This window comes from Echeneis naucrates, chromosome 8 (genome assembly GCF_900963305.1).
Source record: "Echeneis naucrates chromosome 8, fEcheNa1.1, whole genome shotgun sequence".
Classification (NCBI taxonomy): Eukaryota; Metazoa; Chordata; class Actinopteri; order Carangiformes; family Echeneidae; genus Echeneis; species Echeneis naucrates.
In genome coordinates this window covers 6,699,384-6,725,797 of record NC_042518.1, presented here as the reverse complement: position 1 = coordinate 6,725,797, position 26,414 = coordinate 6,699,384, and the positions used below count along the sequence as shown (strand labels likewise).

Here is a 26,414-nt window from a genome sequence, read left to right as displayed (position 1 = left end):
CTGAGTAATGGCTGTCATGGAAAGGTAGACAGGTACTTTGCAGACTTTTCCAAATGAGAAGGCACAATCAGACAAGATGGTAAGTGTCATGCGTTGACTAGCTGAATGCTGGAGGTGAACTGTCTGGTTGGAGAAGACAACTAAAGAATGTTTGTGTCCAGGTGGAGGTACTCAAAAAGAAAACAACTTACATAAGCTTGGATTACACTGAGAAACACAGACATTACTTACAACCGTCTTAAAATGTAATTTGTGGCTCCAGGTCTGGACAGTTTTCTTTCATCAACAAACATTACAACCAGGATCATCTCATGTAAAGAAACATGATCAGTATTGTCTTATGTCAAAACTTTTCTATTAACACAAATTAATTTCCATATAAAATTGATAAGGTCCAGGTTTTTAGTTTTTGCCATTTATCAGTTTACATATATATTTATTTATATCAATGAGCCAGTAAGATGGCATCTTACTGAAACCTAAAACCTGACAGATCATAATGTTCCTAACATGTTTTCAAGAACTATTTGGAACTGTTTCTGCTGCTTCTATAGTCTCCTTTTTATCTGAGGTCTTAGTTTGATCTGAATATTAGCTGAGCACAGAGCTGCCACCCTACTCCTCCTTCCCTGTCTCTTGCCAGACCACAGCGATCAGTGAATTATTCAGCAATAACAAACTGTTGAGACATAAAGTTTGATCATGCATTTCCATTAAGCTTCCCTTGTCACAATGGCTAACGAGGAGAAATGTAGCCCAAGTGTGAAATAACACTAAGCCGATTTCTCTGATAGAAAGGTGACAGAGGAGAACGTTATTGTAATAGGACATGCCAATAGAGAAGCTGGTGTCAGGCAGAGTCACGGCTTGCTCGATTGCTTCCTGGTGAAGGATTATGTTGCCAGGTTTGATTGAGTCATAAATCACTTGAATGAACTACACTGGCTTTACTGAGCTAATTGCTTTTGATCAGAGTAACAGGTTGGCTTTTACCTTTTTGACCACAAAAGAGCAGAGAGTTGTCATCTCTCACCTGTAAAATCCCGATCTTAAGTGCTGATTGAATGATATTTTTCATGATAATTGGAAGATTTTCTCTAATCTGGCCCATTTAAATGTAGACAGTTCTTTGTAATGGTACAAAATGCTTTTCTTCTGGTTGCTATAAGATTAAAGACAAAAGACAAACATACATTGATGATACTTTTTCAACTTACGTTGAAACTATATTGCAGTGTTTAAAACTTTTTAACCCTAATGAGGCAATGTGCCCTATGTTTTAGCTGGATTTAGTACCTTTTGTAACCTATGTAAATTACATCACTATGAAATCCAAGAAACACTTGGCCCTATTTTTTATTTTTTTGTTTGTTCAAAAATCACTGCAAATTGTTGTCTTTTTGGGTTAGGGTTAGGGTTTGTTTTTGAAACAAATGACTGCGTTAAAATGTAAATACACACTGAGTCTTGCGCTTTCTGAAAACTGTAGCAGCACTGCTCTCTATGGGTTGAAAATGGCCAGCATCCTTCACTTCTCACCATGTCACCTGTACTGATGCCGCTAAATGCATCCTGCCCTTACCCGAAAAACTCACAACAACATATTTCGACAAAAATACATTTGGTCGCCGACAAGGAAAATGTTGCTGAAATGTTAAATTCGTAAATAAGTCATTGGGTACTTGATCACTGTCAAACCATCTGTGTTTTTAACTTAAAGTACAAATAAAAGACGTCCCTGCACCAGCTTCTTTGAGAAGAAAAAAAAAACTTTAAACCTTATAGCTTACATTATCAGCATTTAATCAATACATCTTAGTTTTTGGTTGAATTTGCGCTGCAGGGAGAGCTTGACTCCTAACCTACTGCACCCCCCCCCCCCAAAAAAAAAAGGGATTATACGGTGGCGTCCTCTAGTGTATTTAGGCTGATAGGAGCTGAGGGAAAATGGATGACCTCATCTTCTTTGTAATCACCATAAAACAAGCAAACAAACAAACGATCTAAAGTCTAAATGGTAATTAGAAAAGCCGGAAGTGAGGTCACGGCTGTCTCTTCCTGTCTGACCGGTAGCTGCTGCTGCTGCCTGTCAACATCATCGTCTCAGAGGACGTCTGTGTCCAGGAATTTTTTTTTTTTTATTATTATCATTATTGTTTTTATCTGTTTGTCTCTGTTCAGACTGTCCTCCAGCATGTCCATGTACCAGGTAAAGCCCATCTGTGGGGGTGACATAAAGATTGATTTACCAACCTGCATGTACAAGTTAGCAAATATCCACGCGCAGCAAGGGACCGGCTGCAACCCCGAACACGCGCTCCAGGTAACTCTGAACTGAACTCTGATCTCATCTCGACAAACTGCACCTTATTTCCTCCTCCTACCTCCTCCACTCCCCCCAAAAAATGACTGGCTTGTGTTTTGCTCTCGCTGTTGCCTGCAGGACGTTTTCCTCTTCGCTTCTCGCTGCTAGCATGAATTGTCCTTAGCCACGCTAGCCTGCTAAGTTAGCTCTCCGCGACAGCGCTGTCACTTCCAGCTGATGCAACGACGTCTGTGCATCCATTCAGATAACACTACACACATTAAAGCGACAACACTGTCGGAGCAGCCTGTCCACCAACATTTCCTGCTATTCTGGATACTGACATATAAAACGATCATATCACTGGGAGACTCTTGCTCCATTCATTCATACGTTATTGAGGTCAGCTATACTTCACTGTCCACTGGACCTAAATGAGCTGACATATTATGTCACATTATATGATATTATAATGTAAAAAATATGAGGTAATTAGACATAATTTGATGCACATATTTAATTTAGCAACATTATAAAAATCGGTTGTAATAGTAGTATAATACATTGCTTACACAGTAAGACATTGACTTTGACTGGATCTAATAGTAGAAGGATAGATTTTATGTATCAGTGCAGTATTGAGGTATTCATATTGGACACTGAATCTGGTTTTGCATTCTGTAGTCAGTTCTGTAGTTGATATTGGGCTCATTGCACGTTCAGTGCATCTGATGTTGGACCAAGTGTGGCTAACTTTAATGAGTAAATAGAAGGCTTTAGCTGCACAGAGGATAAATAAGTTAGTCATTTCTGTGTAAAAGCTGCTTTTTGTAAACTCCTGAAAGTGCTAGTGCTAAGCTGGAATCAAGGGAAAGTTCCACAAAGAGCAAATTTTGCAAATTCTAGAAATATATCCACTTAGTTAAAAACTCATGAACTCTCATATTCTCAGATCATCATTGTTAATAGATAAGCATATACTTGAGAATATTTTAACTAGGAGCTAAAAGTGGATTTTGTCCCACATTACTTAAGCAGAATGAACATTAAGACGTACAGTATTTGAAAGGCTTGTAAGAACAAGTAAAATGACAAAAACTAAAACCTGCTTTATGTGCTTGTTGTTTTTAAACATATGTTCAAAAAATAAAATACTATTGTTTTACCCATAGTGGAGTATTTTGACTGCGATATTTTACAAGATTTACTTACGTATGTGGACTTGATACCTCCTTAAACAATGGAGTTCACTGACTTCATTAGGAATAGATGTTGTGGCACACAAATAAAATCCTATCTGTTAAAGGCCTAGTCTTCAAATCTCAATGTGAGAGATTGGGCCATCATTGGTGCATGTGGAGTTTCTCCCTACCATTCTAATATATTCTCTAGGTTTTTACTGTTGTCTGTGTTGTGTTTGAAATCTGCCAAAGGGCTGTGGCCACATTGGTCAAACTGGGACTCACGCTCTTGCTTTAGCTAACCAGCTACTCTATTTTCACAGAATGGCGAGGTGGACCCAGCAGTCAAAGCTCTGGAGGCCCGGCAAAATGAGATCATGAGAAAACTGTATGAGCTGAAAGCTGCCGTGGAGGGCCTGGCCAAGACAGTAACCACCCCAGATGCTGATCTGGACCTGACAGTCAGCAGCAGCCTCTCTTCCCAAAGCTCTAGCTCTACAACCTTCAAGGGCACCACAGACCTTGATACACAACTGGGAAAGGTGAGAAAGTGGAATTTGCACTCCAGTGATGCCCAAATTTCCAATTCATACACTTTTACTGTGTTTCTCTTGTCATAGCAGCCTTTGATCATTTTTACCTGCCTGCTGTTCCAAGTTCTAAATGACGCAATGATTGAATTTGACTTGAGTCAAATATGAGGGTGTGGAATGGTAGCGTATTTTGTTGAAGAGGTGTGGTCTAATTAAAAACAATTAATGTTAACAGTCTTTATTTTGTGTGGTGCACTTATTTACCTCTATCTCTTTTATGTCAGGATCATGGCGCTCTCCGTGACATTGTCGTAAATGCCAACCCAGCTCATCCACCTCTGACCCTGCTGGTGCTCCACAGCCTGCTGTCTCAGCGCTATCGGGTGCTCTCTACTGTCCATGTCCACTCCTCAGTTGCCGGTGTACCACCACAGCTCCTTTCATGTCTTGGTCCACGCCATGCAGACAGCTATGCTCGCCAAATGTTCCAGCTGGGTTTCACTCTCATATGGAAAGATGGTAAGGACACAGTGAGAGAGCTGCTGTTGGTTAATGGATGGAGAGAGGAAAAGAACTGTAGGAGGAAGTGGGTGGCAGGTTAAGAAGTTATATTGTATTGCACAACACTTTATCACTCTTGAATGTTGTAGTAAATCAGTGCAGAAGTGGAAATGCATTATTTGGAAGTAATTTTTTGTGAAGCGGGTTGTCATCTTGCTTGGTGGCTCCATGAATGTGAGCTTACACTACTTCTCATTCTGACATAAAAAAAATTACTGCAATCCAACATGAAGCCATTTGAGAAGTGGTTTACATGGCCTGATAAGATGTTAGGCTTTGAATAATATAAAAAAAAATGCTTTGCAGGATTTTAAAGTGGCAAAATTAATTGAAGAATATCCTCTACAAATTACGAAAATGCTTTTGCTTTTGGAATACTATCTTTACAAGCTTTGCATTCAGCAACATGTTTCTCCTCTGTCTATCTACAGTCCCTAAAGTGGAAATGAAGTTTAGCATCCAGAACATGTGTCCCATCAAGGGTGAAGCCAACGTGGCACGCTTCCTCTTCAAGCTGCTTGCTCCCTACCCCAGCGACCCTGCCTTGGCCACTCTGGTGGACAGCTGGGTGGACACAGCTTTCTTCCAGCTGTTAGATGGCAGTGCCAAGGAGCGGGCTGCCGTCCTGCGGGCCCTAAACTCCGCTTTGGGCCGAAACCCCTGGTTGGCTGGGCCGGATGTATCCCTCGCTGACATCACCTGCTACTGCTGCGTGCTGCAAAGTGGCTCCGTGTCCTCCGCTCCGGCTAATGTCCAGCGCTGGCTGAAGTCCTGCGAAAACCTGGGCTACTTTGGTCCCGCCAAGCTACTTCTACAGTAACTGAGGTTGTTCTGGGAGCTGACACCAGAAGGGTGAAGTGAGAGAAATGCATTAGGAAATTAAAATAACCCAGCCATGTCTGGAAGGCTTTCTAATGCTTCCCTCCTTACTGTATTATAACTGAACTGACAAAGACTCATTTGAGCATTTGTCTCTACCATGCTGCTTTTGTATAACAAGAGATTCTAAGTTATTTTTTGCAAGGGAGGAAGCATGAGAGGACTGGAAAGACAAGGGCTTGGTGGTGGATTAAACTATCGTGACAGAATTATTTGTTTTAACACACTGTACACCTTCCACCCACTCTGTGCCTAACATGATCCTCTTCTAAATTAAGTGTGGTACCACATGGTGGCGGGTATTACTGGGAGTTTTCATGAGTAATACTTCGTACCAGTTGTTTTTCTGAAGCCATTAAAATTTCCACTTTGGATCAAATTTTGAACTGAACTTTCGGTTTGTTTTATTGGACTGTTTGACCATTTTTAGGTTATTTTTGGTTGCTTAAGTATTCACTGAATTGTATGATTGTCCAACAGGTGGCAGGATAGTCATTTTTAAATGGAACATGATTTCCAAACAACATTATTGGTGCATTTCATTTACCTGCTAATCCTGATCTGCAGGTTTTCAGATCATGCATCAAGAAGGTGAAACATTAGACAGGAAGCTCTTGACATCTTTGCAAACTCTCTACTCCATCTGGGGCTCATGTGTCTCTGATCACAGGATGACAACTGCAAACATAAGATTACTCACAGAGGAAAAATAATAAAGAACCTGTTATGTTAGAATAGGTTAAAGCTTAAACTGAAATGTCTTATAGTTGTTTACAAATTTCAAGCAAAACTTTAATACTATCATACTCTGATATCAGACTTACACATCAGGCAATAAAACTTAATGTAATGAAACAGGCAGTAATCTAACGCTAATATGGATATATTGATAAGGCCTCAAAAATCTAGTGGCAACATACTGTCTTAGATATAGAGTTGTAAACGGGAGTGTGAATATTGCCTGACATCCAGTGCTTTTAGACTTCAGACACTAGCTCTAAAAGGTCATCCATGCATCAAACCTTGTGAAGGGATGGGTTATGGGGTATTTGAATTTGAGGCAGATTCAGTTTAAGGTGCTTACACAGGAGTTGGTTTTCAGAAGATATTTCCTGAAAGTTGTTGTGAAGCACTGAGACATATTAATGCTGTTGAGAGGGTTAGGGTTAGGGTGGACCTGACTTTAGTGCAGGTCCAGATAGCAATCTGAATTTGGCGGAAGAAAACATTTGGCCTTGGCAGTATCAGCTCTACTGAGTGCCATTCTAGTTTGGAGTTTTATCAGCATGACAGTTCTATCTGCTACAGCGATCCTTCAGCTGCACACCTTTAGTGTGTCCTTTCTCTGCAATCACTTGTTCAAGATGTGTTTGCTCCTTATCAGCTGATGTGTTGCTGAATAGAATCCCCATACTGCAAAAGAGATTCTTTTTCACAGCACCTCACAGCTGGGGACGTTTATATATGTCTAATGACATATTCCCTTCTCTTACATATGTATACATGTATATGAAAAGAGGAAAAAACGAATGCCATGACTTCTTGTACTCTGAGGGTCGGTTTTTCAACTTCTCGTGTCATGTTTTCGACAGCTCTGGTTCAGTCTATGTGTGGTGTCTGCATGCTCTGGCAGTTTCCTGTTGGTCTCCAGACAACTGTCTGACAAGATGAAAGCTCTTAACTGACATCTGGACACATGACAAGGAATACACTTGGGAGTCGCTGGAGTTGTGGCATTTGTGGGCACTGGTGTGCACCGTCTACATGCACAGGCTTGTTTGAACCAGTAATCAGTAGATGTTGGTGCGGTTGGATAGCCGGTGTCATTACTTCACTAATCTAATAACTCCAGGCTCCCACGTCAGATTCTATACAAAAAAACAAAAAACAGAGACACCAACAAAAAGAGCCTCTTTCTTTGTCTCTTTATATATGATATAAAACATACCGACAGATGCATTCTCATTGATAAGCTGTAGAAAAACAAACTAGCTCAACTGAAAGACACTTCACTTCAGTTTAACCCTGTGGCTACTTCAAATCACAACAATAGCACGGATAAAAAGATGTTTTTTTTCAGTATACTCAGTCCTCCAATGTGACTGTTCATGATTGTCAGATATTTTCATCAGGCCATTCTGGAGTGGGAGATAAAAGCTATGCCTATCAAAACAGATATGGGAGGGATATTAAAAAACACATCCAGGCTAAGTTTTCTGAAATGTGATTAATTCAGGGCTTCATTTCTTTCATGATTTAAGCACAATGTGGTTATTCTGCATCATTTAAAAGGCAGAGAAAGAGAGAGAGTCATTGGCAATATATTCACTCAGTGTTCAAAGAGCACACGTTGCTGTTGTATCTCAAAAGCTGAATACGCTCGAAGTAATCGTCGGTCAGAAAGTTTCTCTGTGATGTGACCAGGTTGCCCTTCTGACTGAAGAGACGCTGGACGGGGGCTGTGGAGGGCAGGGTGGTGTTGTATTTTAGGAAAAGCTGCTTCACTCGAGGGAAGTCCTGCAAGCATTCGAGGCTCTTCCCTGTTCCTTCAACATACTTACGGATCTCTTCCATCACCCCCCTTTGCTGGATCTGAGTGGCCGTTTTCACAGGCCCATAGCTGAAGAAATCATCTTCAGATTCAATAGTGGACAAATTGCGGCTGGTGTTTGCCTCAGCTACGTTACAGGGATCCATCTGCGACGCCTCTGTGGCCAGCAGAGAGCACATCTCCTCCCTCTCCGAGGCAGCCATCCACCACAGACGAAACTGTGGAGTGGTTGCTGTTGCAATCTTTGCTTCTGTGCTGGCAAACAGCTCCTGGAACCGCACATCAATAGCCATTACAATGGCGTTGATGACATCAGCAAAATAATTTGCCCCGTCTTTCTGCTCATTTAACTTGTTTTTCAGACTAAGAACCGTCGGGATGACCAGGCCCAAGTAACATTTCTGCTCGGCTTGGAAAAGTTCAAGCGCAAAAGCAAGCGGGTGGAACACAGTCACGTATTCTTTCAAGAAGGCCATCTCCTCCGGCTGCACACGCGGGACCTCCAGACGGGCACAAAGCTCCGTCAGCTCCCGCTCAGTGAGAGAGACGATTTTCTGCACAGCACAGTACTCCACATTCCAGCGTATAACGGAGGGAACAACCAGCGCCATCTTTCCTATCTCCTCGGCTGCATCCATGCCGACCTGGAGATGGTGGCATTTGCTCCATATGGCATACACCTTGGCCATTGTGCTGTAATGTAACTGGCACATGGGCCCCTGTGACACTGCCTGCCAAAAGTCCTCAGTCACAATCTGCTCCAGAGTGTGTGATGCACAACGCTGTACGGTGGGCAGAAACAGAAGCATGTCCTGCTCGGGCTCGCCCTCCAGGACCGTGCTCACATTCTCATAAAACCCAATGTCATCGTCAGTTTCCTGGGTGTCCACTGCAAACTCTTTGAACACGCTAATAAAGGGGCTGCCATTGTCAGTGACTGTGGTCTGAACTTTGCTCTCAATACTGTAGGCCACATGGATGTCGTGTATTCGTGCTGCGATGGTGTCATAGGTGATCCTGCCCTGCAGCCGCACAAACCCCAGAGCGGCAGATTTTCTCTCCAGAGAATCGTTGTCGATCCAGTGACAGGTCATCCCGAAGAAGCTCCTGTTGTTGGCCGTCCAGATGTCAGCCGTTGTGCAGACGTTCTCGACGTTGCTGAGTTTTGCCATCAGCTCTTCCCGCATCCTGGAGAAACTCTGATCCACCTTTGTAAACAAGGTCACCCTGTCCATGGACTTCAGCCCCTCAGTCAAGCCTGCAATCAGCTTCCTAAAGCCGGGCTGCTCCAGCACATAAAACGACTGGCAGTCTTCCACAATAAAGTTGAAGATGAGATCATCGATCTTGGCCTGGGTCATGCATTTGGAGATGATTTCTGCTTTAAGTTTTTTGAGCTGGCAGTGCCTGCTTTCCTCCCCATTGCGTTCTTCTTTCTTTCTTCCCCTTTTGGCATCAGGACTGGCTTCACAGCCCAAATGTGTTCTCTGAAACAGAAAACGCCAGAGGTTTCATGTTAGTTGTTGGCGAAGGGTGTGCGTGTTTGGGTGTGCGCGCGCACGCACTGCTTCCATGTGCAGAGTTTGTCTCAGTTTACCAACTTTAACTGCGACGGTAAGAATAATCCAAATACCAAAAGGTGTGTTTGTGAACATAAAGTTGAACACGACGGCCCTCCAGCGCCATGAGTTGGTACTCGGCATGCAGATACGGTGTAACGTTATTAATCACGAGGGGCTGCTATTCATTCATTGACTCTTTTAAACATTAACCTGGCGGATGTGGCAGATCGTTACATTAACAGTACTTTGTGCAACTCACGTCTAAATGCTTCTTTAGGTTTGATGTTGACGTTTTCGACGTGGAAAGCAGATTAACCCTCGGCAGACACAGATTACACTGGACGATGATATTTTTTCCTTGATCTGCCTTGTACGTGAAATGGTGGCGATAACGCCAAGTGTGCATGGCCGACTTGGTCTCGCCGCTGGTTTCGTGGTGATCCACATCCATCCTGGACGCTGCCTCTGCTCTTACCGACCTACTGAAATACGATAAAAGTATCGTAATCCGATTTAGTAATCGTGATTACACGTAAAGTAACGATGGCGGTAGAGAAATCCTCATGAAAAGGGGCAGGCCTTTGTTCGGATGTTGCTCTGAAAACAGGCAAGGTTCGGACGCTGTCGCCATGTTGACTTTGTGCGCATGCGCATTTCACAGACCCATACATGCTAGTCGTCCCAGGGATTGTGCGCATGCGCTATACACAAGTGGGCGTCCACGTTTCTACGTCACTGTCGATACCTTGTGCTTGTGTTTCATTGACAGACGTTTTTACTTTTATCTGAATTTCCTTTTCCTATGTGTTTCTGCGAGTTGGCGCCACCATTGGGAAGAGGAAGTAAAAAAAAAAGGAGAAAAAAAGGTCCCAACGCTGTTGCCTTTTGCGCTTGCATCAAAACGTGCAATTTAAAAGTCAAAAGATATAAAAGATCAAACCATAATCTCGATCATCCTCTGCTGTCACAGAAAAAAATCAATTCAAGGAGTGAAATGAAGCAACAATAACAGGTGTAGGTGACATGCTCACCATAAATTACCAGTTTTCCTCTGGTAAAAAAATGTGATTTCCTCTAAAATAAACAGACATTTTAACACCACAGTTTCGATATATATATATTATAGGGGAAGGAATAAATGGAATAAAAAGACGTGTAATTACATGTTCTCACAAAAAAAAATTATTGGTTGGGTTGGTTTTCAGTCTTAATGTAAAGAATCTAACTTGAATGATATCCTGTAATCTAAAGCCATTTTAATTGGAAACGTGGGAAAATGCTGAGAACATTTTTTTGGGTGAATTTAAGGAATGATTGGCATGAAGACAGCTGGAATGGTGTGACTATTGGTGCAAGTCCAAAAGGGGAGCCTTAATGTACATTTTTAAGTAGGCGCACTTGTCACAGTCATGTTTATTTTATTATTATCCAGTTGTGTATGGGAATTTAGTTTGAAGAATGAAAAGCTTCCCTATGGCAATTTGAAGAAAATTTCCACTGACAAATGACATGAAACCAAATAACCTCATACCTCTCCTGTATTGTCTGATATTGAATAGAGCCCACAAAATGCGTGACACTGTGTTTGGATGACATTAGGGCATTCATTATTTATTTCTGTGGTAGGTTTGGTACTATAAAGGTTTTGTTTTGTAATTTCAGTGTCACTGTGATTGACGACGACTCCAATTGACTTCAGGTGGTTAAGGCAAAAAGAAGTCAACTCTTTTTTCAACCTGAACTGCAGAATGCATTCAGTCAGTCTGCTTAATATCCAGAGTGTTTTTAATCAAGCCTGAGGAAAACTACCAGTGGAATCTTTCCAAGAAAAAAAGAACAAGAGGAATAAGAAGATGCTCTTTTTAAAAATTTCCATCTGACTCAGGGGTGCATCTGGTGTTCATGGTGGCATGAATGAAGCTGTATGTTTAATTGACCAATTTGTCAGCATGGTTTCTTTTTCTTAGCATGTCACTTAATTGCCACATTAGTTTGTCAGTGTACACCTATCCTAGAATTATGACTGTCATTATTTCTCCCCTTCGCCCCCTGACAGCTGAAGGTTCATGGATTCTGAGGTCAGTGCAGAGTGTCCAAATGTGTCAGCTGATTGTTTAATCAATATATCCCCAAAGACCCCAGCAATTAGCAACAAGCTCACTAGTTTCAAATTGTATTGTGTCTGAGTGATCCCTTTCTTTATCCAACAGCACATCCCTTCCATTGGTTAGTTTTGGCGAGGGTGGGGTCTCTCTTAAGAGCCATTGACGTAGCCTTCTTTGGCAATGGCTTTTAACGGAGATGCAGTCCGTGCAGGAGCAGAGAAAAGTCCTTTGAGACAAAGAAAAAAAGTTGTTAAACAGACAAACGAAGTGGTGATGAGGTCTAAAGTCTGAACTGGCACATCATGCTGCTGTCGTGTTGTCCTGCCCGCTCCACATGGATGTGGAGCTGTTGGAGTTTCATCTTCACAGCAGCAACCAGTTGGCTTTGAGCATCAGGTGAGCGTTTCAGACACCATCCATCTATCTCCGGGCAGCACTCTGTCTTTGACAGAGGTGCAGAGCGGGTGAACGCACCCATACAAGTGCTACTATGACCAAAGGATCCGCGCCCTGACGCGCCGCGGAGCGTGCATGTTGGACCGGGGACGGCCAGGACTGGTATGAAGCGCCATGGCTTGGTGTGACCGCAGGGTTCAAACGCTGCTGACCACCGCGGGGGCTTTCGCCGCCTTCAGCCTGATGACCATTGCCATCGGCACGGACTACTGGCTCTATTCCCGGGCGTACATCTGCAACGGCACCAATGCGACCACAGACGAGACCCAGTCCCAGCCCAAAAGCAAGAAGGGCGATCTCACCCACTCCGGGCTGTGGAGAATCTGCTGTATTGAAGGTGAGTTCAGGCTCACTTTAAAGGCACGAAGGTTGAAGGACTCTGCGTGGCGATTTAATGCTCCCAGGTGCTTTTGTACAACAAACAGTTTTGGTTACAGGCGAGGAGTCGTTCGTGTCTCAGTGTCCACAATAATTTGGGCGCACAGAACTCCTTTTACGCACAGCCAACGAATCTGACAGGAGACGAGGTGCAACGAGAGAAGAGGATAAAAACAAGCAAACAAACACCGCTGAAATAATAATAAAAAAAAGGTTATAAAGGTGGAACAAGTTTCGAAGGTTACAGGTCAGTTTGAGAAGTCGTATATGCCCTCATCTTTTAACGGACTCAAACGGTCTGCCAACAGTTACATCGCTTCCTTTAACATCGGGAGCGACGATAAAACGCGGCTGCAGGACGCTGTGATGCCAAACCGGCGTGTCCGCGCCCATTCACTTTTAAGCCGGTCTCTGCCGGGAAATGTGCGCGCTGTTAGTCCACTTTCATTCATGTCTTCATTGTATCCGATGCTGTTGCTTGGCAACATCCCTGAAATTGCTATGGAAACATGCCCGATGATTCAAAAATAGATGACTTTGAGTTCACGTCATGTCCAAAACTGATTATATATTATATATATAAATAAGGTAAACATCTCCCATTCCACCCATGCCTCCTTTTTTTGGAAAGCGTTTTTGCACCTTTTAACGCACTTGATGTTTGGAAAAGAGTTGCGTTGGCGGTGACGTCTTATTTCAGAGGCAGACAGACGCTCATTCATTGACCAATCTTCCTTCCGGCAGCCCCTTTGACTCCTCGCCTCAGACATCACTGCCTGAGTCGATGTGGCTCCACGGTTTTGCTTTCTTCATGGCACAGATGCCTGTCATGACGCAGAAAAACTTTTAGAAAATATGTCAAATAAACATTTTCGGCCCACACACACACACACACACACACACACACACACACACACACACTCACGAAATACATCGAAGTTGATCACAAATTTTTCCTTAATTTTCCAATATTTGATATATATGTATGTATATTAATATATATTAATAAATAGTAGAGTATTTAAAAAAATAAAATTATATACACATTCCTACTTTACTCTGGGAACTTCTGCCACCATTGGTGCTTTTTCAATATTCAATATTCAAAGAGGCTTCATTAACATCACTGTACTGGTCAAGGGTCTATGCTACGTTTTTCAGTACTCAGTCTGCTGCAGTTTTTTTTCTGCAAATCGGTGAGTTTGTTTTCATTCACACTTATAAAACTGGCAGTAATCCCATCTGGACCCACAAATAGTCAGCTGTCGGAACGGATCAGTGACTGGACTCCTCCTGTGCTGAAGGTGCAGTGAGGAACATCCTGGTGTGTTACGACACTTGCAATTTATTGAGGATCATGCTTGGCTGGGCACTTGTCTGTGATGTGGACAGACAGACTCACAGTCTGCATCATATCCTGTGAGAGCCAAGAAATTACAATACATCACAAATGCCAGCCAACTATTATGTCAAGCATGATTTCCTTTGACAAATAATGAAAGGTAATGATGAAATGTAAATGATGGAGGTGGATTAATGACAGCAGAGGCTGAGTCGATGCTGATGAGGCGTGTGACTGGTGAGCGGTCAGACTTCAAACAAACAAACAAACAAAGGCTTAAGGTTATCGTATCGCTCCCTCCAGTGTTAATAGTTTCAATTCTGGGCTTTGGTTTAAAACTACAAGTGGCTGGACAGTGGCTCTGTTGTCATGGAGACTCATAAGTATAGGGAAGAAGACAAGAAAGGATGAAGCCCACCCCACTCACACACACACACACACACACACACACACACACACACACACACACACACGCCTGTTCATAATGACCAAAGTGCTGGGTTATTGATGGACACAGCTCTGTGTGTATCACAGCTATCTGGAAAAAAAACATCACCATGTTTGGCCGAACAGATTGAAGCAACAACATGCCTTTCTCTCGGTGACAACATATTGTTGTAGACACATGGCAACCGTTGTGAACTCGCTGGCTCTTTTCATTTCTCATAGCCATATAATGGATGTGTCAGCGTTTGGATTCACCCTGCTGAACAGGCGTTGCCTCTTCTTCAGCAGACATCCATGACATCTAAGGCACAGCCAGGATTAAATTGAATGGGGGGGACTTTACACTGAGGTCAACACGTCCACCATTTATAGAATCCTTTTCATTTCTCAACAGCTGTTTTTGATTTTATTCCTTCTATGTTTGTTTTCCCACATGAATATCACGAGGCCAGGGTGGCATCCTCGAGTGCACTGAGAGTGCCTAATTTGCATCAGAATCGGCGGTGGATCAGAGGCTGCTGCTTTATTTTGTGTCTCAAGTAAATAAAACCAACTCTGAGCACGAAGAATAACCCAATGAATAATCCAATTAGCAGGTACAAGTTTACAGTAAACATCCCAGCTGGAAGTGGGTTGGCCTGAGTGACGAAGCAGAGCAGTTTTTCCTGGAGGAGGGAGGATGTGTATGTTTGTGACGGGGCATTAGTTTATGTGAGGTCGGTGGAGGGCCGGTTCAACAACTGAGAATCAGGGGGGGCACTAATTAACCAGCAGGCCCCCAACTTCCACTTCACTCACTTCATCCTCCCTGCCTTTATAGGTTAAACTCCTCCATCCTCATGATTGCTTCATCACCCACCTCCCGTCCAAATCTTCTGCTGCTCTGCTTTTTTTTTTTTGAATGAGCCCTCTCACTCCCTCAAACACCCTTCCAATTTTTGGATTTAACTTCTCTTCTAAATGAAAGTTGCAAAGCAATAGATAAGCTAGATTGTTTTTCAATACACCCACTGGCTTTCTCTAAGCGAGAGTTAGATGAATTTCACTTGCATTGCTCATGGTGCTTACTGTCCACATTGCTCTGGTGTTTTTTGAACTCATAAAAAGAAAACATTTGGAAAAGCTGCTGGCCCAGCTTTAGTGTGGAAGTTTTAAGGTTGTGCTTGGACACTTGGAAACTGAGACTTGAAACAATGAAGCAGGCGCCCACGTCTGGGATTTGATTGGGGCTCATCAATCACAGCATATCCTTCCCTTGTTTGTCATGCTCCTATTGTATGAGCCTTTTTCAGATTCGAAAAATTATTCTGAATCCTTTCTGCTGCTATAACAGCTTTGTATTTTCTACCCGGTGCTCTACACCTCCTTCTTATTCTCCCTAATTTTCCAAGAGTTTTCTGTAACTAAGCAACCAACTCCATTGTAGAAAATATGCAAATGCAGGAATACATGAATAGTCATGTGATATGCGCTTTCCGGTGTGATAAAATTATTTTTGCCGCAAAGAGCGATTTCAAATTAAAACATTTGAAAATGAAAGCTTATTAAGGTGAACATCACCATTTTGCTTGGGACAGTTGGTGATGTTAGGGTAAAACATGGATTCTGCTCTGTGGTAAAGCAGCATCGGCACACAGCCCTGTGTAAAAGTACTGTTTCATTTTCATGTTTGTGGCAATTAAACAAATGAGGAGTTATGTGCTCATTAACGATCTATGGATGTGCAGCAACTAGCTATTCTATTAATCAATTCACAGTCCAGAGTCCAACTGATTCTGCTTTAGTGAGTACAAACATCTGGTTTACCACCTGTTAAAATGGAAAAGGAAGGAAAGGAAAGAGGTCTTAACCACAATTAATTCATAAAAACTCTATTTTGGATACTCTTAAGTGAGGCTTACATCACTGAAAGACAAGATGTAGCAGCGCACCTGTACAGTGCTGAAGCTGTTCCATTTTAAACTTTCAGCTTGTTGAGATCCATTATATATGCATTTTTTTTTCACCTTCATAACATATTACATGTGCAGTCTCTTCCAACAAGATGGGTACACATGCACAGTCTACCCCAAACAGAGCAGCATTTCAAGAATTTGCAGCCTGGTGACAATTTTATTAAGCAACTGTCACTCATATCAACACTGAATCACTGATGTCTTCGACAAATTGCTTTTCTTTCATCCTCACTTGGACTGGAAAAAAAAAAGTTTTTTTTTTTATTTTTTTTAATATTCTACCCTGACATTGCTTGCTTCCAAAGTAATAAATGTATGTGCTGCTAAGTCTGTGTGAGTTGTGTGTGCATGTCTGTGTTTGATCAAGCCCCTGTAATAGTGCTCTTTCTCTCTACAGCTTTATAAAACCTAATCATCCCACCTGCTGTAAACCACAGAGCGTTCTCCCTCATCGGCGGTCACACTTAAAAGCAATGACGATAACAACAGAAACAAAGCAGAACGTCGTGTTGCTTCTCCCACTGGTTGGAGTTCTGTTATTGAAGATTTAATCACCCACGGAAAACTATACAGCTCTAGCGAAATGCAATACTTAAGTCACTTTTGATTGCTTTATTCATCAATCTAGCTATGGATGTGTGGAAATGTGGTAGTGGGGGCATGTGCTGCAAGGAGCTCATTGTGGGAAAGCAAATCTTGGTCCTGATAAGACCAAGTTATTGGTGTATTCTACGGAGGCTGTCTCCATATTGGCTGAGCTAATTCAAAATAATGACGATGTGCATCATCCTGTTGCTACTGGCATCTCTGCTCTCACAGCTGCTCGCATGACCATGTGCATGTGTGTTTTTACACACACCTTTGTGCTCACATGTGAATCCGTCTTAAGTGGTGTCTGATCTGTGAAAGAGAGCAGCGTTTGCCCGACAAGTTGTCGTCTCTCATTTGGTGGGTATCAAAATACAATGAAGATGTCAAAAGGATCCTCGGAGATTGTTTATGTAAATGAGCTTATTAAAGACTAACAGTGGTTGCCATGGAGAAGAGGAGGAGATGCTCAGCATGGGGCTTTGCTACTCCAGTGATGCCCAGGGAACCCATTAGTTATTGTGTTTACTGTGTTTGATTAATTTACAATTTGCCACAACACAATCAGTGTAACATCCCCCATTTCAAAATAAGCTTTAGCAACTATTCTCCAACCTTTTTCTGCATGATCCACATTTTGCCCTTTAATGCTCTGTCTGCCTTTTCTGATTCTCCTTTGCTGATTTCTTCATCTCTCTCCTTGGCTTCCTTGAGCCCGTCTTCAAAGTGGCCTAACTTTTTTTTTCTCCCATTCCCATCATTCCCCTGAGCTCCATGCTTTTGCTGTTTCATTTCCATTTTCCTTCTGTCCATGTTTAATCTCACTTTCCTCTGCCTTCCTTTCCTTCCTTGTGAGTGTTCTGACTTTATTTTATTTCACGAGGAGTTCATTTGACAGCCTGCACACGAGCACACACACACACTAAACATAAACATTCAGCTGATAACTGTCACTCATAAATCACGAGCCTTGAGGCCTTGTCTTATAATCAGATTCACAGTCATAGACAATATTGCCCTCTATTTCTTCCACCATTCATCACACAAACACACACACACACACAGGAGACATTACAGATGGAGCAGAGAGGGTGGAGTAGCTGGGTGTAGACTATACCAGAGAAAAGAGAATATTATGTACAAATCACAATTTATAGTAACTTTACAGTGAAAGGTGTGTCATTTGTTCAGTTTTTTTTTTAAATAGAGTAAAGGAAGTTTGAAATTTCCCTTTTGTAGAGAAGGCACACATCTTTGGACACACACACACAAACCAAGACAAACGCGCACATGCACACATTCAGAAATGTAGATGTGAAATCACCTAGAAGCATACATGCAAAACAATTAGCAGAAAAGCAAAAGGTGTCTGTGTTTTTTTGGTACCTTCACTGTTTTTGATCTAACCACATGAGCCACAAGTGTTTTTTTTTTTTTTTGACAAGGCACACAATTTCACATCACTGCTTAAAATAGCTCATAGCCCCTTTTTTCCATCAGTGACTAGACACAGAAACTTGTGCTCCATTTCCACAGATTGATTTGATGCTAATTAATTTGATGTCCTTTATTAAGCAGCAGACCTAGTTAATAGAAACGTGTGTCCTTTAAAGCAGACAATCATGGTCGAGCTGCTCAGCCAGGGGCACCTGGGAAATAGAGTTGATAGGTGTCTGTCTGTTGTTGGCATTGTATGTAAATGGGAAAGTTGACATTTATGTGGGGATAGGTCAGACCTAATCTCTGCTGCCTTTTAGGTATAAAAGAAGGACTCTGTATTATATTTGTATGCAGGATAATTAGAAGTCTTGTCACAGAGATGGAGGCAAAGCTTAGCCAAATGGCCATTGGCTAAACCCGTCCACCTGATGTCTGGTTACTGTTTGATGATGATAACTCGTCTCTGAAATGTTATTCTATAGAAAAAAATACCAGGGCAAAAGTTTAAAGAAAGTATTATCTGCTCTCTGCTCTAAGACAATGTGCATTTGTTATTAGTTCCGGTTACATCCACATTGATATGTTTTTATGCTGAAAGAACTCTTGCGACGTTTATTCCTGGTGTCCAAATTAATACAGAGTTTTCAAGCCCTTAAAATGGAGACATTTGGAAACCATTATGCAGACACCCACCTCACCCTCCTGATTTGGTCTCATTAGTCACGACTGCCTGTGCAACATGGATAATGAATTACGGCAACATTTAAGTGTTGCTGACCTTGTTATCTTTGAGCTTTCAGCTATTGTGCTGTTAAATTCTGGTTTTTAATGTCCCTACTGCCATTGCTGTTTATTTTTTGTGGTTGAGTGTTTCATGTTTTATGAAACCCTTTTCAACCAAAATGAACATAAGATAAGATAGGATAGCCTATTGTCATTGCCATTGTACGGATAATTTCATTATCCGGACAATGAAGTTTTGGGGACACTGAAGGTGCATTAAAAGCGATAAGAACGCAAATATTTGACAAACAAATAAAGCAAAGAGCCACTAGTGCTCACAGGTAATAGTAACTACATATATAAAAGCAGCATGTTATAATTGCACTTAAATGAGGTAGATTTGACACTTAATTATATCACACTTTACTGGATTGTTTTGAGTTGTGGGTGTTTAGTGTCCTGACAGTCTGTTCGTCCTGCTTTTGAGACTCCTATTACCTCTTTCCAAAGGGCAAAATCACTAATAAATGCCAATTGACCTGTTTTCTGCTACAAGTTGAATTTGCTTTTCTGTTTGAACTGAGGACACACACAACTCGATGGAGCGGCATCATCCCATGCACTTATAGCGCACGCACACAGAAGCAGTAGAGTGAGCTGTTATCTGCAGCGCAAATCGTTCCTGGGTTGTTGTGAAGTGTCAGAGCTTCCTGGTGAGACATTTCGATTAGTAGGCTGTTTGTTTTTAAAACTTACATCATGACTTCAGCGCCAGCCATCCCCAGCAGAATGTAGAATGTGTTTTGGTTTTGACAACAACATCCTGGATATGTGATACGTCTGTGTAGTCTGACTGTTAAAGTATAAAAAGAAAAAGAAATGAGCAGGTTCATCTGGGTGTGTTTAAATCAATTGTAATCAGCACTGGAGCTGATAAATGCTCACATCTACCACAGAGTCATCTGATCAAGTGGATATTACAGATCACATTACAGAGTTAGTCCTTCAATACAAGCCAAAAAATAAAATAAAATAAAATACACCTCAGTCATTTGGGAGATGATGCTTTCAAGATGCGGATGTGCTGCTTTTAGGAAGTTTCTGTTCTGTGGGATTCAGATGGTGGCAAAGATTTGCGTATGACCACATAATGTTGAGTGAAACACTGATACGCTTATGTAAAAATATGAAAATTAGGCCACAGTCCAGCCCACCTTCGCTGTCTGAATGACTAAAGTGTTTGCAGTCCAAATGGTGAATGAGTAGCCAAAGAGCTCCCAGCATTACCACTGCCGAGCTGAGCACATCCATTAAACCCACCCCCACCTCCCTCTCTAGACAAGGTGTTGTTTATACCCCTGCTCAATTATTGCTATAGGCCTCTCTCAGCTTTAACCTCTCAGTGCCTCTCTCACTTTCCACTCCATTCTCCATCTCTAGCTCACCTCGGCATTAAAAGTTTCCATCACACAGTCTTTTGTCGTTCAAATAGGCTTCTTGTTCCTTCCAGCACTCACTCGTCTGCCTGAGCCTGATTTGGACATGCACCACAGCCCATCGAATCCCTGAAGGCAATGCAATTTAATCACACAAGCCTTGGAAGCGTATGCACTGATCCTCAAGACCAAAACCTCCCCTCATGTTGATTTCCTTCAGCAAACACGTGGGCATGGAGCAGTGATCTTTAGTTTGACCCACGCAGCTATCAACAACAGTGATCATAGTCTCATCAGGAGGGGTTAAATGTGAAAATCATAGAGGTCACAATGAGTTAATCCTTGTCAAAATGCCACTTCTGTGAGCTATATGAAGGATCCAGTTTAATCTATCTAATGCAAACCTGAAGAGAAGACTTTAATACTGAAATCAGCATTCTTTTTAGAAAAGAATGAAAGCTTTAAATGATCTATAACATCAATCTACAGGGCACGACAGAATTAAAATGTGACTTTAAGACAGCATAAATGACACTTGCCTGACTGTGTTATTTATTGGCAAAAGTTGACTGAATAAAACTTAATGAAAGACAAAATTTGGGACTTAATCATGAAAACTGTGTCTCCCTGTTATGTCCCACTTCCCCCTGTTGCGTGTTCTTTACAATGAGGCAGCAAAGCCAAGACATGAGTTCGCTTTCAAGGTGACTTCCTACTCCATCCTCTTTTATCTCAGACACGAGCACAGGACCATCTCATTTCAGTGGACACAGTTTAACAAAAACAGGTCAGGGTAGGGTACGGAGCAAATGTGGCTCTGACTCCTTCAGCTCACTGAAACCAAGTGCAGTGAGTTAAAAATCACAGCGAGAATGTGACCCCAAGCACTGAATAAATCCATCCAGTTAAACTACAGCTTTGTTCATAAGGCAATTAATGACTATGTTTCCTGCTCCTTGGTTGAATAGTTTTCATCCCCCCAGTGCACATATATAGTATGAAACAGTGGAATGTAGCTCATATTTAATGCAGAGTTTCTGCCTCTTTGTCCTGCAGGTATCAATCAAGGCAGCTGTTACAGAATCAACCATTTTCCTGACGACAATGACTACGACACAGACAGCTCTGAATACCTGCTGCGTAAGTGCTCCTTGCTTTTGCTCCTTCCCTTGGGCATTGTGAAAACCGGCTTATTCTTTTTAACACCAAGCAGGAAATCCACCGATCTCCAACATCTTTTTGTGTAGTTCTGGAAGATGCTCTGAGAGCAGTCTCCTAACAGAGGCCGGTAAAATGCAGAACAAAGGCATGTATAGAGCCAGCCAAATATGCTAACAAATAAATCAGAAGTATTAATGCACATGCTCTTATTTGATAAATTAATTAATCTGTTCAGATTTTTCACATTGTTACTTAAAGAAGTATTTGTCACAACTAATTGAAATGAGCAGCAGCAAAGGAAGGCGATATCCTTGGTAAAGCCAGTCAAAATCAATCTGCTCCTCAAACAAATCAAAGTATTCTTCTCTGAAAAGTGGTTGAAAAAAAAAAAAGAGTTAATAGATTAAATTAAGATATTCTCAATCATTGTTTAATGACCAGCCAACTCGGGATCTGCCAAATGTACAGAAAAGAACAATCACACTTTGGTCCAAACTCAGTCCATTCACCTAAATAAAAGGAGGGCTTCCCAAAAGATAGCTGAAGCTCGTCCATCCTTGGAAACTTGTAAAAATGGCACAGTGATTCATGTCTGGGGAGGTGATAGTGAGAGCTCTTGTTACATCCCACTGCTGATTAGCAAAGCTTTGTCACAACAAGGCCCCAAAGTATAAATGATAATGGAGTTCTCAATAATGGATGTAGAAGAGGTGGAGAAGAGGCTAAGCTGGATGGATGAGGGTTCAGCAGGGTAATGAAAATTCAAATTATTTAAACAAGTCTTTCAAAAGCTGTGTAGGTAAAATGGCCTACAAATGAATTCCACACCCTATTTTTCAGATATGATTTTGTCTATTGTTGCATTCTGAATTCAACAAAATGCCTTGCGATTGAATGTATTGATTGATGATTGATTTATTCATTCGTATTGCTGTTTTGCCATATTGTCCAAATTGCTTAGCTATTGGTTCAAGCACTGTACTGAAGCCACTGAAACGAATTAGCTCACTAAAGTTAATGAGCTCTTTGTGTGTCTAGGTATAGTTCGTGCCTCCAGTGTGTTCCCCATCCTCAGTACCATTCTGTTGATGCTGGGCGGTTTGTGTGTCGGGGTGGGTCGAATCTACAGCAAGACAAACAATGTCTTCCTAAGCGCAGGCATCCTGTTCGTAGCTGCAGGTGAGTTGGAGGATCTCTCATGCTGTGTGCCTCTGATCATCAAGTGAGGGCAACAGTTTGCTAGTAACGAACGGCAGTTTGATCCAGCCTGTGTACTTCTTGGCGGTGAGACTGTAAAGATGGCAGTCAAAACCCACCGAAGGCGGTCAGGATCTTCAGTCATCACACACCTCACACACACAAGTGAAGAGGACACATGCCATTAAGGGAGTGACAAGCCCTGTAATCAGTAGTGATACTGTTGGTTCATCACTTCCTGATAAAGTCACTCATCATTGATTCTTCCCTATTCTGTGTACTCATTTCTTGTCTGTTTTTATCAGGTCTGAGCAACATAATTGGCATCATTGTCTACATCTCCAGCAATGCAGGGGACCCCAATGATAAACGTGATGATGATAAGAAATACACTTACTCCTACGGCTGGTCCTTCTACTTTGGGGCCCTCTCCTTCATTGTGGCCGAAACTGTGGCTGTGCTCGCCATCAACATCTACATTGAGAGAAACAAGGAGATCCGCTGGAAGGCGCGGCGTGAGTTTATCCGTTCCCTCTCGTCCTCTTCGCCGTACTCAAGGATACCGAGCTTCCGTTACCGCCGACGGACATCACACGCCAGCTCTCATTCAACAGAGGCGTCCCGAGAGAACTCGCCGGTGGTGGGTCTGAAAGGGGCGCCATCTTCCAGCGGTCCCCTGGATGAGTTGTCGATGTATGCCCTGGCGAGGGACAGTGTGACGGAGAACACGTACAGCCCCGAACATGAAGCCGCTGAGTTCCTCCAGGTCCATAACTGTTTCCCCAATGATATAAAGGACGGGGTGAATCGCAGGACCACACCAGTGTGAGGGGTTTATTTCTGGTCGCTGGCTTCACCTTGTGGAGGATGAATCAGAAATTCTGGAGAGAAAAAAATGAAAAAAAAAAAAAAAAAATCAGTGGGCCAACATGCATGAGTCTGAGTGCTTTCGATAGCCTGTCATCTTAGAGGCACAGCTTTCAGAGAGACTATCGTTCTGTGAAAAGAACAGAGGGAGACAAGAAGACAGTCAGCTGGATGGAGGATGAGCCATTTAAGGGAAGCTGATTATTTACCTGCATTTAGAGACCATCAAAGCAGAATAGAGTTATTATTGTCTGTGCTGTAGCCAGTGCAAAAGTAGTGTTATCTTTCAACTGTGTCAAAATGTTTAAATGAACAGTGTGTGGATCACAACCTTTATTTGTGTAATGGTCACAACACATTGTTGGAAAACATGAGAGTGAAGCATACGGACATGCCAAACAACAGTATTCTACCTGTGAATTATTTAACAAGGTGCTAAATGAAATGTACTCTTCAACTTGAGGATGTTCCATTTGTGTGTGACATTAATGTTGTTGAACTGTCGCCAAAGTTTGAATTGTGTCCTCATAACCAGTTTGGTCTTGCCTTATGTTCATCGTTTTGAAAGAGACAGCAGCATGTCTCTCAGCACTGTCCTTTAGAATGATATTTGGCCTTTAAAACAAACACAAATTACAAATATTTTGATTGCACAATTTTCCACTGAAATCTGTGTTTTTGTAAAATGTTTCTCGTGCAAAACACTTTTTTTTCGACCATCCTCCAAATAATATGAAAGTCTCCAGTGCTGCCTATTCTTCTCTGACATTTGTCCACAGTCCCCCCACAGCCACACCAGTGGATGTGACATTGTGTGTGTGTCTTTCACAAGAGAAGAGCAGCTGACAACAAAAGGGGGTGCCTGGAACAGTAAAAACACCGCAGGTCAGGACTTCCACTTGCTCTCACTGGGTACGTGGCGTCAAGTGTTACATGGATAAGGATCAGGCAGAGAGCTCATGTCTGTCTGTCGCAACTCCTGCGAGTCCATGTGGCTGCCTCTCCCGTCCCCAGTCAAACAGAGGCCCCAGACAGAGGCAGAGGGAGCTGTCTGCGGCCGGGTCCCTGAAGGATTAGGCTCTAATAACTAACTGCACAGCCATCCCTGCTCTTTCTTTGAGTTCTCTCAGGAAATGTTGTGTTGTTGTTGGCGGGATGAACATTTTTGAGGTCCTCTCCCTGCTTTGTGCCAGTGTTAGAAAATGGATCAGTGATAAAGACAGGCCTGGTATTAAAAAATTATTTGCAGAAAAAAAACGGCATTATTGAATCACAAAAATGCTCTGAGTGTTTGCTTGAGCTTGTTGAAAGAACCAGTTGCTGTGTTTTCTTTTTCTGTTTGTTTGTTTTTCTGATTTTAGGGCTATTTGGTTGGTTCTAGTTTGGCAAGCGAGCTTACTCAACCACACAATAGTATTTGATTGTATTTAGTGTGTTTGATATTCTATTAGAGATACCCCTTCATATACCAGACTGGGTTTGTGTAAGAGAAAGCCATCAATAGGATTCATTCTAAGTGAAGTTCTTACATTTTTATAATACAGTGGGGCAAAAAAAAAAAAAAAATTAAATAAATAAAAATCTAAATGTGTTTGTTTGTAATGTAAAGCTGTAAAGTTGTATATAAAAGTACAATAAAAAAAGAAAAAAAGAATGTGCAACGACATGAACAGAGTCAAAGCTTTATTTTACTGGATACTGTCTAAATGGTGATGTTGTGATGCAATCAGACGTTAGCTTTATATTCAGGTGAACATAAAGTATAATAAATACATAGGAGAAGAAATATGTTTTCTATTTCATGTATATGTGGCAGCTGTGACATGCATCTGCTAAATGTGCTTATATTTATTAATGTCTTACTATTGTTGTGAAATAAGCACATTGTCTTTTTTGGGGGGGGGGGGGACTAATTAAACACTTGCGATGTTCAGAAGTGAAGGTGCTAATTGATGAGTTGCATAATAAAAACTTACAGGGAAACAAAATGAGGCCCTTGGGTTCAAAAACTAAGTCCTTATCCTACAATATATGTCAAGTACAAATTAGCTGACTTTTCAACACTATTTAAATTTTTTTTATATGAGATAGAGTGAGAGAGTGTGAACTTTAGCAAATCAGCAGAAAGCACAATGGGGAGATGGCAATTACGGGTATTTTATTAAAAATACAACTTAAAGATGAAGGGCAAGGCTCAAAGGATAGCAAAGGTAAGGACTAATTCTGAGGGATGTCTTTACAAAATGTGATAATAATCCATTGAACAGTTTATTTTAGTCTGAAAATGAGGTGAAAGACAGGTGAACAGCCCTTCAAGAATATGACAGCTAGCAATTAGTGTGGCTAAAAGTAAGTAATGCAATAGCCACACAGATGCAAAGGAAATGTAATGGATTCATTACAGCTATAAGCTGTCATCTCAGTGGGGCTTGTTTTCCATTGAAGAGCTGTGATTGCTTTTGCTTTCTTTAAGCGTCTGTGACCGACCTTCTCTGAGTCCTGAATGCCTCTTCATCGCAGCACCATAATGCAGACTCACCGTCATCTCTGAATCAGCTATGAGTTACTTCATTCTCCAAGCCTCCACTTTATTTTGCAAAGGAATAAATCACAAGTCGGCATTGCACTAATGGCAGCGCTGTTGGATCAAAGTGCTAAAAAGCCATCACTCACACTAAAAGATGCCACCTGACAAACTGAATATCTCAGCAGTCTCCCAGCTGATTCAATCAGCGGGCATACTGAAC

General features: G+C 41.9%; 3 protein-coding genes across 6 annotated transcripts; 2 read left to right on the top strand and 1 right to left on the bottom strand.

Annotated features, from left to right (window-relative positions):
• The first annotated feature begins 2,067 nt into the window (after nucleotides 1–2,067).
• aimp2 (aminoacyl tRNA synthetase complex interacting multifunctional protein 2) lies at nucleotides 2,068–5,842 on the top strand. 4 transcript variants are annotated; one of them, XM_029508806.1, is made up of 4 exons: nucleotides 2,068–2,314; nucleotides 3,819–4,028; nucleotides 4,304–4,538; nucleotides 5,012–5,842. In XM_029508806.1, exons 1-4 carry the CDS (start codon nucleotides 2,195–2,197, stop codon nucleotides 5,398–5,400), a joined length of 954 nt encoding a protein of 317 aa, XP_029364666.1. In that variant the 5' UTR covers nucleotides 2,068–2,194; the 3' UTR covers nucleotides 5,401–5,842. The 4 variants fall into 4 exon arrangements, with proteins under 4 accessions (XP_029364666.1, XP_029364665.1, XP_029364664.1 ...); XM_029508805.1 differs by having other exon boundaries at nucleotides 2,068–2,323; XM_029508804.1 differs by having other exon boundaries at nucleotides 2,068–2,323; nucleotides 3,810–4,028.
• A 1,526-nt stretch (nucleotides 5,843–7,368) lies between these two features.
• zbedx (zinc finger BED-type containing X) lies at nucleotides 7,369–10,162 on the bottom strand. The gene is made up of 2 exons (XM_029509002.1): nucleotides 9,832–10,162; nucleotides 7,369–9,497 (listed from the first exon to the last, which is right to left on the bottom strand). The coding sequence occupies exons 1-2, from the start codon at nucleotides 10,021–10,023 to the stop codon at nucleotides 7,785–7,787; spliced, it is 1,905 nt and encodes a 634-aa protein (XP_029364862.1). The 5' UTR covers nucleotides 10,024–10,162; the 3' UTR covers nucleotides 7,369–7,784.
• A 2,085-nt stretch (nucleotides 10,163–12,247) lies between these two features.
• LOC115047703 (voltage-dependent calcium channel gamma-4 subunit-like) lies at nucleotides 12,248–23,629 on the top strand. The gene is made up of 4 exons (XM_029508808.1): nucleotides 12,248–12,470; nucleotides 21,499–21,582; nucleotides 22,642–22,782; nucleotides 23,106–23,629. Exons 1-4 carry the CDS (start codon nucleotides 12,248–12,250, stop codon nucleotides 23,627–23,629), a joined length of 972 nt encoding a protein of 323 aa, XP_029364668.1.
• Nucleotides 23,630–26,414: the final 2,785 nt, after the last annotated feature.

What these genes read in the sequence shown, in the direction of transcription:
- aimp2 (XM_029508804.1), top strand. Translation starts at nt 2,195, where the DNA reads ATGTCCATGTACCAGGTAAAGCCCATCTGTGGGGGTGACATAAAGATT. An exon ending in ACCCCGAACACGCGCTCCAG is followed by an intron (nt 2,324 to 3,809) that starts GTAACTCTGAAC and finishes CTATTTTCACAG; the next exon opens with AATGGCGAGGTGGACCCAGC. An exon ending in TTGATACACAACTGGGAAAG is followed by an intron (nt 4,029 to 4,303) that starts GTGAGAAAGTGG and finishes CTTTTATGTCAG; the next exon opens with GATCATGGCGCTCTCCGTGA.
- zbedx (XM_029509002.1), bottom strand. Translation starts at nt 10,023, where the DNA reads ATGGATGTGGATCACCACGAAACCAGCGGCGAGACCAAGTCGGCCATG. An exon ending in ACCTAAAGAAGCATTTAGAC is followed by an intron (nt 9,498 to 9,831) that starts GTGAGTTGCACA and finishes TTTCTGTTTCAG; the next exon opens with AGAACACATTTGGGCTGTGA.
- LOC115047703 (XM_029508808.1), top strand. Translation starts at nt 12,248, where the DNA reads ATGGCTTGGTGTGACCGCAGGGTTCAAACGCTGCTGACCACCGCGGGG. An exon ending in GAGAATCTGCTGTATTGAAG is followed by an intron (nt 12,471 to 21,498) that starts GTGAGTTCAGGC and finishes TTTGTCCTGCAG; the next exon opens with GTATCAATCAAGGCAGCTGT. An exon ending in CAGCTCTGAATACCTGCTGC is followed by an intron (nt 21,583 to 22,641) that starts GTAAGTGCTCCT and finishes TTGTGTGTCTAG; the next exon opens with GTATAGTTCGTGCCTCCAGT.